Here is a 12,358-nt window from a genome sequence, read left to right as displayed (position 1 = left end):
TAGATCCAACAATAAAGAGCCAGCACCTAAACTTTCACTGGCATATATGATCCTAGGTGACTGATGCATCGATTGTAATTTGAAAAATGACCAAGAGATTTACCTTCCTGAAAAATGCATCGAGTTTGGTAACGACTCGGTATGGAAACACATAAGTAAACAAATACAGTACATGATACAGCAATATTCACTGCTGCTGGCAAACATACAGGGAAATTTGGAGCAAAGTGATCAACGGAAATCAACTTGTGATCCTCCATCTATCATTCTGTCCTTCTCAGCACTCCCAAACTTTAACACGTCCCCTTTTCCTCCGAATACAAGCTGCCATCTGAAGTCATTTCATAATTAGTAACTTAACTGTTTCAGCATCCCCTTCCGTATCTCTTCACATTCGCTTCCAAAAAAAAACAAAATTACATGAACAACATTCCTACAGTACAGTGCAATTATCTCATGATTATACCGAGATATATTTCCCTTGCTACGACAGAAGAGTAAAGCTACACTTTACACCACGTTTAGCTTTTGTTGTACAAGTCACGCCTTCCTTTGTGAGAACAGCTACATAATCGGCTCTAATAAAGCAATAGGCGGCACTTTACTGAAGGTATACATCTGTAAAGTGTTACTGGGCAGCGGGGTGGCAAAGTCTTTCAAGCAGAGGATCCTGGTTCAAGCTCCTGCATGTTTTGGCTGGCATCTGCTGTGCTTAAGTGTATTTGAGCAAGACACAGAATATAAGGGAAATTAGCACATTATCCCAGGTGACTGGTGCATTGACTGTGTTGTGAAAAGTGAATAATTTGTCATTTAAGAGCTTTCATTTCCTCTTGTGATATGCAAATGTACTGTATATTTACATTGTAGGTATTTAGCTGATGTTGTTATCCAGAGTGACTTACAGTGAGTTCAACAGTAAATTAAGCTTAAATTCCTACACTGAAAAATAATTATTATATAAAAGATCACGCAAAAAAAAATACAGAAGTGCTTGGTAAAGGACTAAGAGCCAGAGGAAAAAAGGTAGAAGCTTTGTGAAAACTTTGAGAACACCTTTGCATAAAAAGATGCTCCTCATAAGATATTATAACATATTATAGTCGTATGCCTTAAGTAAAGGGTCGCCAACACAATTATATTTTTCAAAATATTTCTTGATTATAAATAGGATAAAACTGCTTCATCAGGAGGTTAAAATATTAAAACTTTACCGCTTCACAACATCAGTATAGACACAAAGTGGATGGAAAGCACACAAGTAGAAAATAGAAAACCATGACAGATTTAAAAAATGTAATAGATATAAATACTTTGCAGGCGTCCAGGATGGTCTGATAGTTTTGATTAATTATCTGATCATTTGCAATCATTCTCGACAACTTCAAGGATTTAAAAGGTGATGAAATGATTTCCCGAGATCACAAGACTCTTTTGATAAATAAAACATGAATTTTAAGAATAAAAGAATAAAAAACGAACAAACATGATGAGAATGAGTGGAGCCTAAAATTGCAGGTTGTGGTTTTGGTCAGATGAGGCCGTTGTCTTAGACGTTGCAGTGTTAGTAGCATTTTTTTTAGTGACAACTGGATGGAAGGTTTCGAATGCATGTTTGCATTAAACTCGCATGTTAAGATGCACTTAGGGTTTGGCAGCAAGGCAGCGGACACAGGCAGTTATGGAGGAGATTTTAAAGACAAATACAGACAGAGGGGAGAGACACAGACGAAAGGAGACAGACAAAGGTTTTCTGATTAGTGAGACACAGACAGACAAACTGACACAGAGAGAAAAAGACAGAAGACATAAAGCTGTTAAGACAAAGGTTGGTGAAATACAAAAAAGTACAGGATTTGCAGAGGCTACAGTTACACTTGTCATTTCAATGCTTTTTTTTTACTTGATCACACCAGTATTCACTAAGTCACAGGTCTGGACAATGACAGTGACAATGTGCATATGGGAAATATAAAGAGAGAGAGAGGCAGAGGGGGAATGCATAATGCTTTTTGGGTTTAGTTGATCTGCACATACAAATGCTAAAAACTAAAAGAGAGAAAAATTGAAACTATGTGGGTAAGACAAACAAAAAAGGCTTCAAAAAATTCCAAGAATAGAGAAAAGAATCACAACAGACAAACGGAAACTGCCTTGAAATAACAAGTGCAACTGTAGCCAGAGAGGATCCAGTAGTCCTGATCAGGGCTGGGTATCAGTGGAATTTGTTTTGACAAAAAAAAAAAACCTGCCACTACAAATTCAACACCTGATCTACAACGACACTTTCTTAAATCCAAAGACACAAAAAGCTCAGTTTCACTAATTTACATGCTAACGTTTCAGCAACGATAAATTGGTGAAATTGAGTGCTTCCTCCACCTGCGGGTGTTTTGTCTTTGGATTCTGTTTTTTTGAGTTTAGCACCACAGCGTATCAACCTTTTTGGGTAAGTACATCCATCTTCTATGTTTCACTTTCTTAAATACCTTTGTTTGCTGAATGAAAGTGTATTTCGTTATGAGATACAATATATGACTTTCTCTGTACAATGCCTTTCTATATAAAATCAGACCATACCCAATTGATTTGCCCAATTAAAACACCTTTTTCCTAGTAGAAAACTTTATACTTTTTTTCTGATACTTTTCAATGCCTTCGGGTCAACATCTGCCAAATATCAGTTAGGTACAGACCATTCTTTGATACCCGGCCCTAATCCTGACAGAGAAAACAGTGACAGTGAGAAAACAGGGTGACATCAGAACAGGGTGGTATCACAAGACAGTGACATCACAGCAGGGTGTCACAGGTAGATGAAGACACAGCTATGCAGCTGATGTAAGACAGAGAGACAAGGAGCAGAGGGGGGGTGGGGGGGGGGGGGGGGGTGTTAGTAGATTCATGCAGAGAACCCAGGCAGCCGGGTCGGACAGTGGGAGCGTGGATCTGCCGGGTCACTGGACCGGTCGGCTCTCCTCAGCCGGTACGGATGGTCGCCTACAGCATGGAGGGGGTGGGTGGAAAGAGAGGAAGAGAGAGCGAGAGGGTCTTTGTCAATATGCATTCTTGTGAATCTTGAATGAATCCTTGTAATATCTAATGGCCAAAGTATGATTCCAAAACAAAACAGAAGTTTACTCGCCAGCCAAAGATGCATTGGAGGGCGATTTGGCTGACAAGAACGAATGGGAAGCCCCGGGATTCATTGCGAGAACGGCACATAACATCCGAACAGTGTGATAATCTGTAGTGTTGTCTATTGATCGCACTAAGGAAGACGAGGAGTCGCCATTGAAAAATGAATGCAACCAAAATTGAAAAAGGGGCTTGCTGGCCATTATTTAAATTAATGGTTGTGTCAATATGACGTTAAAACTTTCTAGAAAATTCTAGAGAACCAGTTTCTGTAATACCTACCTGAACTTTTGGTTTTTTTTTCTTTTTTTGTTTTCTCGCTGTGAGTGTTGGGACATGCCGGATGGGCGCCTACAAGTTGATTATGTATAAAGACGATGTATAAAGACGATGAACATAGAAGTAATTATTTAAGTTGTGTATGATGGATACTGGGGTGGATAGTTGGACTATAAACAGTAAGTTCATTGATTAAGCTTAGCAAAGGGGTAGGACCAAATAAGTATTTTACTTCTTCCTACTCCATTTCGGACATATAATATTTATTTATTTATGTTGTTTAGTGAGAATTTGTTGTATACGTTTACTGTTAATTTTATTGGTTATTCTTGTTTTGTTTTCTTACGTATGTGTACATATATATATATATATATATATATATATATATATATATATAAATGTGTATATTTATTGTTTTTTTGTCTTTTAACATGTTCGAAATAAAAATCTAAATCTAATCTAAATCTAAACTTCTGTACTACACTTGACTGGATTTACCTGCCTTACTACATGACACCTGCACATGCATGAACTGATATGTCTCATATGTCATATGTCACACTACACGCTACCCAGTTGTTTTCATAATTACTTTTACAGCTGTGTCCCGCAATGGCACATGTGCAGTAAAGTTTTTTTAATTTTTGGGATCGACAGTACTTACAGTAGCTGCTGGTTGCAACTAAAAACTCAACCATCATCCGCAGCGATGGATCCAACTGTTTTCTGTTTTGAGACACTGATTCCTGAAGTCTTTCAAATAAAAAAGTTGTAGAGAACTGTTACCTGGGAGATGCTGACGCCGGTCAGTTTCTCCACCGTCTCTGGGAGGCGGGTCATGATGTCCAGCACCTCCCCCGTCAGTTTGGCCGCCCCCACCTCCCCGCCGCCGCTGGAAATCATGGTAACCTTGCGGGCTTCCGACAGAGGCTTGCTGATCTCCTCTGCCATCTGGTGGAGGACAGAGGGAGTTGTTACGATATGGTGGTATGTATGCTCAAGAGAGAAACACTTTACTAAATAAATTACCACAAAATGTATCCTGACTACCACTTTATATTACATATGCACTGTAAAATGCAAAATACAAATGATAAATGGTATGATATGATACTATATTTGTTTATGTAATTTTGTATATATTTTTAACTGTTTTCATAAGATGGCCTGTTCACAAGCCGCTTAGTTTTTAAACTACCCGTGCAAATCAAGCGAAAATGCCTCAAAAAGTGGTGACAACTTCTGCATGTTATCATTTGTCAGCAGCATTTCCACCATGGCCCTCTTCTGAACTTACCCTTTAAATAACTTTTAAATAGCACTGGGGGTATAGTAAGAAATTAGTTTAGTCTTAATCTTAGTTTATGTCTAACATTGTTTATGAAAAGTGCTAAAGCTTTTTAACTAGGACCACAACTGGGACCCAAACATGGATGGATATGGAACCAAAACTAAAAATACCCACAAGCTGCAGGGTTACATAAAATTACAGAAGCCACCCTGTATATTATATATAAAGTTCGGTGTCGTCTCTTACCAGAGGCAGCTTCTCCAGCAGCATGTCCACCATGGCTCCCTCCTTGTACTGCTGGAAGGCCTCGGCCTTCTTTGCCATCTGTTCTGCCTCGGCGCGACCCTTCGCCTCCACCGCAAATGCCTCCGCCTCACCCTTCATCTGAGGGAGGCAAAAGGACAAGAGTTCATTTAACAGAAAACGCTGCGCTACAAAGCCAGAGCAGTGAGAAAAAATTAATTGTTCTAGGAGAATTGCGGCCTGTTGGTACAGAAGTGGATAGTACATTACTGAGTAGCATTTAAGGGGATAATTCTGCAACTAGATATTTTGTTGAATTAGGTTCACACACACAAAAACAAAGCTCAAAAGCAAATGCATCCTAGAATTTATTGATGAGCCCCCTAGAGGAGACAACGCTGATGATGGCTTATTGCTGAAACACGTCCGTCGTTTGTGCTCTATAGCTGCCCATTCAAATATATGATATAAGGACATTAAGAGTGCTGGCTTTTCTTTCTTCATGAGCCCCCTAGAGGTGCCATGGTCCTAAAATCAATGTTATACAAAATCCTATCCTAATCCTTTTTCAAAATAGTAAGAAAACAAGACAACTGTTTCAGACAAGTTGGGATAGTGCTGTAGTGATCTGTGACTCACCCTGATGGACTCTGCTTCGGCCTCTGCCTCCATGATCAACTTAAGACTGGACAGACAGACAGACAGACAGACAGACAGACAGACAGACAGACAGACAGACAGACAGACAGACAGGCAGACAGACAGACAGGCAGACAGACAGACAGACAGACAGACAGACAGACAGGCAGACAGACAGACAGACAGACAGACAGACAGACAGACAGACAGACAGACAGACAGACATGCAGAGAGTCAGACAGACAGGGGACAGACAGATGGAGAGACAGGTTTATACCAGATGGTGAAGCCTAACTGTGCTCATAACAGGTAGACAGATCCATTCTCAAACAGCCTGTATATTCCCATCAGACATCTGGCCGACAAGCACCTCGCCCTGTTGGGTCTAACAGAAGTCAAACATTGTGATCTGAAGTCAGCCGCCATCTAAATTAAAACTTAGACAGTATCTTATATCTTGAGCCACACTATAACATGAAGAACATGAGGAAGCACTGGTGTCTGTTCTGTATTTTCACCCAATCTCCATTTTGCTTCCCCAAAATAAAGCATTATGTTTAATGAATTCACACTTCCTTTTATATGATATTGTTAATTTATTTATTTAACATTATTTGTATCAGTCATGATGTGGACATCTAGGTGTATTTGTTTTTAATGTGAGCTAGCTTTCTATGCAGTAATTACATGGCAATAACTTGTTGAATATTGAATCTTAATTCATTTGTCGGTGTAAAATGGTGCAAAGTTAGTAGAATGAAACTCCCTGTGCCTGAAGTCCAAGCACAGTCTTTTTAAGTGCGTCTGTGTGAACTGAAAAAAGTGTAGGCGGTAGAAAACCCACGCACTATCAAAAAACACTAAGAAGCATGTCTGCTAAAGATAAAATGATACATAAACTGATTGTTAAACCTTTGAAGGACAGCCTCCCTCCTCCCGGCGCCGCCCTGCTGCCCAGTAAGAGCAGCTGACGGTGCGACCGAGCCCTCGACTCACCGCTGAGCCTCGGCCAGTTTCTCCAGGCGGAACTTCTCGGCCTCGGCGGGCTTCTTCACCTTGGCCTCCAGCTCCTTCTCCTTGCGGGTGATCTCCTGCTCCTGCAGCGTGATCTGCTGGGTGCGCTCCACCACCTGCACCTGCATCTTCTCCTCCTCGATGCGCTGCTTGGTCTTCGCCACCTGGTAGGGGAAAGAGAGTAAAAAAAAAAAATCACGTAAACAAATTTTGCACGGCACTTCCCAGAGATCTGTGGATTTTCTGTTGATGAGGTTTGAGTTTCTGTTCCCTGCCCTGATATTCTCCATCAGTGTTAGTAACTGTTGTGTACCTGCAGCTGGTAGGCCATCTCAGACTCAGCCTTCTTGGTGTTGACTTCGATGTCATAGGCTGCCTTCTTCAGCTCATAGTCCCTCTGCGCCTTCGCCATCTCTATCTCATTCTTATACTGAGCTGAGATCTTCTCCTGCATCGCATGGGCCTCCTGCAGAGGGGGAGAGAGGGAGGGAGGGAGAGAGAGAGAGAGAGAGAGAGAGGAGGGGGGCAATAGGAACCAGTGTGAATACTCTTGAAAACAGGATAAAGAGCTAAAGTTACTAAGAATAAGGACAGAGATTCAGACAAATTTCACTGATGATTAATCAAAAGTTATGTAACTGACTACTCTGAAAATAGAAAGAAGGCAAAAATAGACATAACTGACTGTCTATGACAAAAAAGGCTATCCCACTAGAACAAGAGCAATGAATGATGACTTTGTTTTTATTCCAAATTGGTTTCATAAATAATGTGTGAATACGTGAATTGCACATTTATATTTATCGTGATGAACCATGGAAATTTAGTGCTATAACTAATAATAATGCTATAAGTAATAATTTAGTTTAACCAACTATTTCTTCTATTGATGACAACTCTTCATTTTTAAACTCAATATCTCCGTGTCAAATTAATTGTGATATGTTGGTATAAATACTGTAAACAAATGGACCATGGTGGAGACGATTGGTAGCCTCTATCTCACACCAGTGGTATTGTTAATGCTAGTGTTTCTCAAAGTTGAGACTACATTTCCCATAAACCCTGTTGCTTTCTGTTGCAAAAAGCATACTTGTCCCCCCTCCCCCTCTTTGATGTTTTTCTATGTGTTTGTTTTCTCTTTCACTCTTTTACTGAAGAGGATAAACATGTTGGAAGTGATTTTTCCATCTTCCTTTCCCTCCTTCCACCATCTGCTGCCAGAAACTCTGAAAGCTTTAGCTCCGTTTGCTCTGGAAGAACAGAACCTCTTCCTGTTTTGTGCCTGTTAAGCACCTTTAAGTCGTGACAGTAAACCAGACGATGGAGGGGAAGCGACATCTCACCCTGATAACAGCATCTCTCTTGTTCTGCGCCTCTCCGATGCGAGCGTCTTTCTGAACCTGGGCAGTACGAGCCTTCCCCAGGGAGTGGAGGTAGTCCTGAGTACCAGAGAGGGAGGAGGAGGAGGATTTACAGTATTCAAGCAACAAAATTACAATTCAAGTTGTAAAATTTCTGTTTGACATGCTTCTCTTGAACAGCTACTGGCAGAAAGAGAGATGGAAAGCAGTGAGAAAGTGGTATCGATGCAGCTGTACTTTAGGATATGTAATTGATTTGTCCCCTTAAAATATTCTTCAGGGTGGGGAGATCAACACCAGCCACCAATCAAATGCATGTTGTGTATGGAAAAAAAATACCAACATGGTACATGATAATTGGAGGTAGTCCTGGGTGTCAGATAGAAAGATTAAGGAAAGTGGGAGAGCTATAGAGCAGATATTACAATTCAGATTACACACATTTGCATTTGCAATATTGTTTTTAAACTTGTAATATAGGCCTAGGGCTAAATGGGAAAAACACACCAGCGGATACACACTAGTTCTCTGCTCATAGTTTCTCATCCACACCATGCATTTTTAGATTGTGTGTGAATCACAACCTTAACATCTACTTATATTGTTACCCTGTCATGATGTTAGATATGTCGACTTGACCATCTACAGAATGTAAAATGCCAAGAACTGACAACTTTGTACCTGGATGGGACGTGTGCTTCTTTTGTGCGCAATTTTGATTTTATTCTTTTTCTCACTTGAATTAGGAGGTTACATGGTCATTTATGTGTTAAGAGAGTTACAAGACCTTTGGGCCGTGGAAACCCGCTAAACACACCAATGTATAATATCAGAAATACATGGCTATGAATTTTTTTACTCTTGCACATACATGTTTTTTGTAGCAACACATTACCTGGTCGTCGTGAACGTCTTTGAGCGTGTAGCTGACCACGCTGATGCCCATGTTGACCAGGTCAGAGGAGGCCACCTTGAAGACCTGCTCTGAGAACTTCTTACGGTCCTTGTAGATCTCCTGGAAGAGGAAGGACATGAAGTATGGCTTGGGACTGCTGGCCTGTTGGTTTTGGGCGAGCGCTGTTTGTTTGGGATCTTAGTATCTTTCTGTTAGATGAGCGCTTCTGTGTCTGTGTCTACTCCCACAGTCAGGTGGTCTATGTGACGTAAACAAACCATTAGTGGCTATAAAATATACTGTATGTACAATTTATAGGCATTTGTCAGCCTCTGTGTCAAATACCCCATCAACTTGAAAACATTGAAATGTTTACAATGGGACAAATCAACAAAACTAAGTGTGGTGTTTCAAAGGTGGCTGACGTACTTTAAACGCTTTAAACCCGGAGTATAAATCCAAAAACTAATCAACCCGTTAACCAGTCGTTACCTCGACAGTCAGGTGGGCGATGATGGCCCTCTGGTGTCCCTCCAGCGTCTCCAAGGCGATGTGAGCGATCTCTGCCTCCGACTTCCCCATGAACATCTGACAGGCCGCAGCCAGCATCTGCTTGTTCTGACCCTGGATCTTCATCTGCAAGGAAAAAAACAACAACTTGAGTGAAACAGCGGCACTCACACTGACAATTACCCCTCAATTACCTGAATATGAGTAATTAGACCAACTGTAGAATAGAATACTGTTTCTCAGCACACTTTAACAAGCTGGTATTCATCACTGATGTCGACATTTTACACTCTGATACTGTGTGACAGGCTGCTTGACGCTCATTCATTCTGGTCACATGTAGAAGAAGCCTTCTACAGTATATAAATGCAAAGAATTGTGTGATATTTATATACAAGGCAGGAACTTTACTTTTTTTCTCTAGGCCTAGAATATTCCAAAATTCACCAGACACTTTAACTATTTTCTATTGTCTTTTGTTTTTCTATTGTCTATTGTCTTATCTTGTTTGGTGAAATTCAATTTCACATGTGGCATGTTTTGAAGTAAAAAAAAGTTGAGAAATTCTGGAGAAATCCTTCATTTTAAAACTGCTGCTGTATCAACAACACAAATCTCCATCACTGGGTTTTCCTCAGGATGTGAAGTGTTGATCCTCGGATGGAGACAGGTCCAGAGAGCTGAGGCATATTGATGTATTTGGGTGCTATAATTTTAGTAAGAAATCAAATACTTTCAAGGCTTTCCATTCATTTTCAAAAAGTTTTAAGGCCTTGTTTTATTTTACTCAAATCCACAAACTTTCGAGGATTTTCACGGCCTGTGGGATCCCTGTATTTTACCAGACAACTAGAGTTTTTCACCAAAATAGGAAACAAACGAACTTTCCATCTATACCCATTTTACCCAGTTTGTCACAATTTGTCTGGTGGTTGATGGTTACTTTCCTACTGATGATACACAGAACCTACTGGCCATTGGTCTCTACCTTTCCTTCAGTGCAAAACCTCTCCCTGCTTTACTAGTGGAGTAGAAAACACAGATGAGGTGTCTGCTGTTTGCTCTGCACACAGACCTGGGCGATACCGGTGACAGAGATGGGCACTCCGTGGCGGGTGTAGACTTTATCACTCTTCACATTCAGAGTCAGAGTGTTCAGGGAGATCCTGGAGAGGAGGGAGGGAGGCAGACAGAGAGCAAACCATAATTATTGATCGATTATCCATAGCTATAATGTACATTAAAGTGTAATAATATCCACTTTGTGCTAGAGTTACAGGCATAAGGCGCGGGGTTGTACAAATACAGGATCCAGGCCAGCTAAATCAAACACACAACAAACCAAAGAGTCAGTCTGGAGCCATGTGATAAAATGGAAGTGACACAGGAGGAAGAGCAAATACAAGGCAGGATCCAGACCTGTTTTGACTGGTGACCCCATGCTGAGGTCTGGACAAATACATGAAAATAGTGTGTTTACATGTTAATGTTTAGGGAGTGCCTGCAGGATAAATTAAATGTTTCATTTGACAGACCGATAGAAATCAAACTGCTCTTGTCAGCGGGTCATAGACAACTCACAGGTAAGAAGAGGCTTCTGCACTGTACACAAAGACATTATTCAATATAGATATCATAAGTCATTTTTGTTTTGGTTTTGGAAGATCCCCAAGGTTTCTGAAGGAAACTGTTTTCATATCAATCCCTATGAGGTTCAGACTCTGAGGCTGCGGTGCATCATGGGGAAAGAGAGCTCAGTTATCCAGATAACTGGGACAAAGGTTTGGATGTTTTCATGTTTCAGATCTGAATCTGAGTCAGTCTTGTGTCATCTTGGCACTGTTGTTTTGTATGCTGTACTTATTTACTACTTATTTAGCTGCTTGCACTGTCACACACAAATTTCGCCTCATCCTTTAAATCTGTCAAAAGACATAGCGAGAACTCATTTTAACCAGTAGTAACTCTTTATTAGCATCATGAATTTGACTGTATTCTTCTTCATATCATGTATTTTTATTCATATCCTTAAGGTCTAGTTACTGTTTGTTCACCAACCTGGAGCTGCGTTCTTTGCTGCTGCAGTGACCCAGTTTCCCCTCTGGGATCAGTAAAGTTCATCTTATCTAATCTGCTGTGCATGCTGCTTGGACTTGTACATGCTGTACAAGTCCATCTAGCAAGAGTGTCTGCCAAATGCCTTACATGCAGCAAACCCAGAAAATCAAAGTCATGATAGCTTTGTGAGTGTTTGCCTACCTCTGTATCTGCTGAATGCACGGGACGACAAACACTCGGCCTCCAGCTATCATCATGGGAGGAGAACGACAGAAGCCTGGGAGAGAAGAGAGAGAAACTAGAGACTCAGAATAGACTTTAGCACGGCTTTTAAACATGACTAGGACTGGACTATACAGCAAAAATAGCATATCACAACATTTTCTTTTTTTTTCTTCTTATTTTTGACTGTCTAACAATATTCTCAACTAAACAAAATCTTGAAAATACTGCTGCAATGCATCTGTGTTTAATGTGTTTAATTTCAAAATGAGGGATCCACCAATTAAAAAATTGGACACCTACTACTGCAAAATGATTGCTGGCCAGACACTAACTTTCATTATGGAGTAATGTTTACATTAATGCCTATCTTCATATCCATGTTTACAAAATGGTGACATTAGGGAGAATGTTTTCATCTACACTTTTTTAAATATTTGGCATCAGGTTAGTTTTCTTTCCAAAGCAGATATACAGCATTTTGGAATGAAAGCCTTCATATTTTATATTTTTTGGATGTATTGTAAAAAAGCATATATTTTTGTATGTAGTGTGACCATTATAACGGCCATGTTACACACACACACACACACACACACACACACACACACACACATACATATATATATATATATATATAGATCAGGATGAAGTGTAATTACCTGACACCACCATAGCCTCGTTGGGACCACAGGTGTAGAACAT

General features: G+C 40.3%; 1 protein-coding gene across 1 annotated transcript; it reads right to left on the bottom strand.

Moving 5' to 3' along the window:
• Positions 1–4,277: 4,277 nt before the first annotated feature.
• flot1a (flotillin 1a) lies at positions 4,278–12,358 on the bottom strand. The gene is given in 12 exon segments (XM_071911119.2): positions 4,278–4,295; positions 4,297–4,368; positions 4,955–5,092; positions 5,591–5,636; positions 6,587–6,768; positions 6,918–7,070; positions 7,951–8,046; positions 8,864–8,983; positions 9,356–9,499; positions 10,449–10,539; positions 11,633–11,708; positions 12,316–12,358. Coding segments are annotated over 12 exon segments (1,179 nt in total).

The sequence above is a fragment of the Centroberyx gerrardi genome, chromosome 19 (assembly GCF_048128805.1).
Source record: "Centroberyx gerrardi isolate f3 chromosome 19, fCenGer3.hap1.cur.20231027, whole genome shotgun sequence".
Classification (NCBI taxonomy): Eukaryota; Metazoa; Chordata; class Actinopteri; order Beryciformes; family Berycidae; genus Centroberyx; species Centroberyx gerrardi.
The sequence above is the reverse complement of the archived record's forward strand: the minus strand, read 5'-3'. Positions and strand labels throughout refer to the sequence as shown.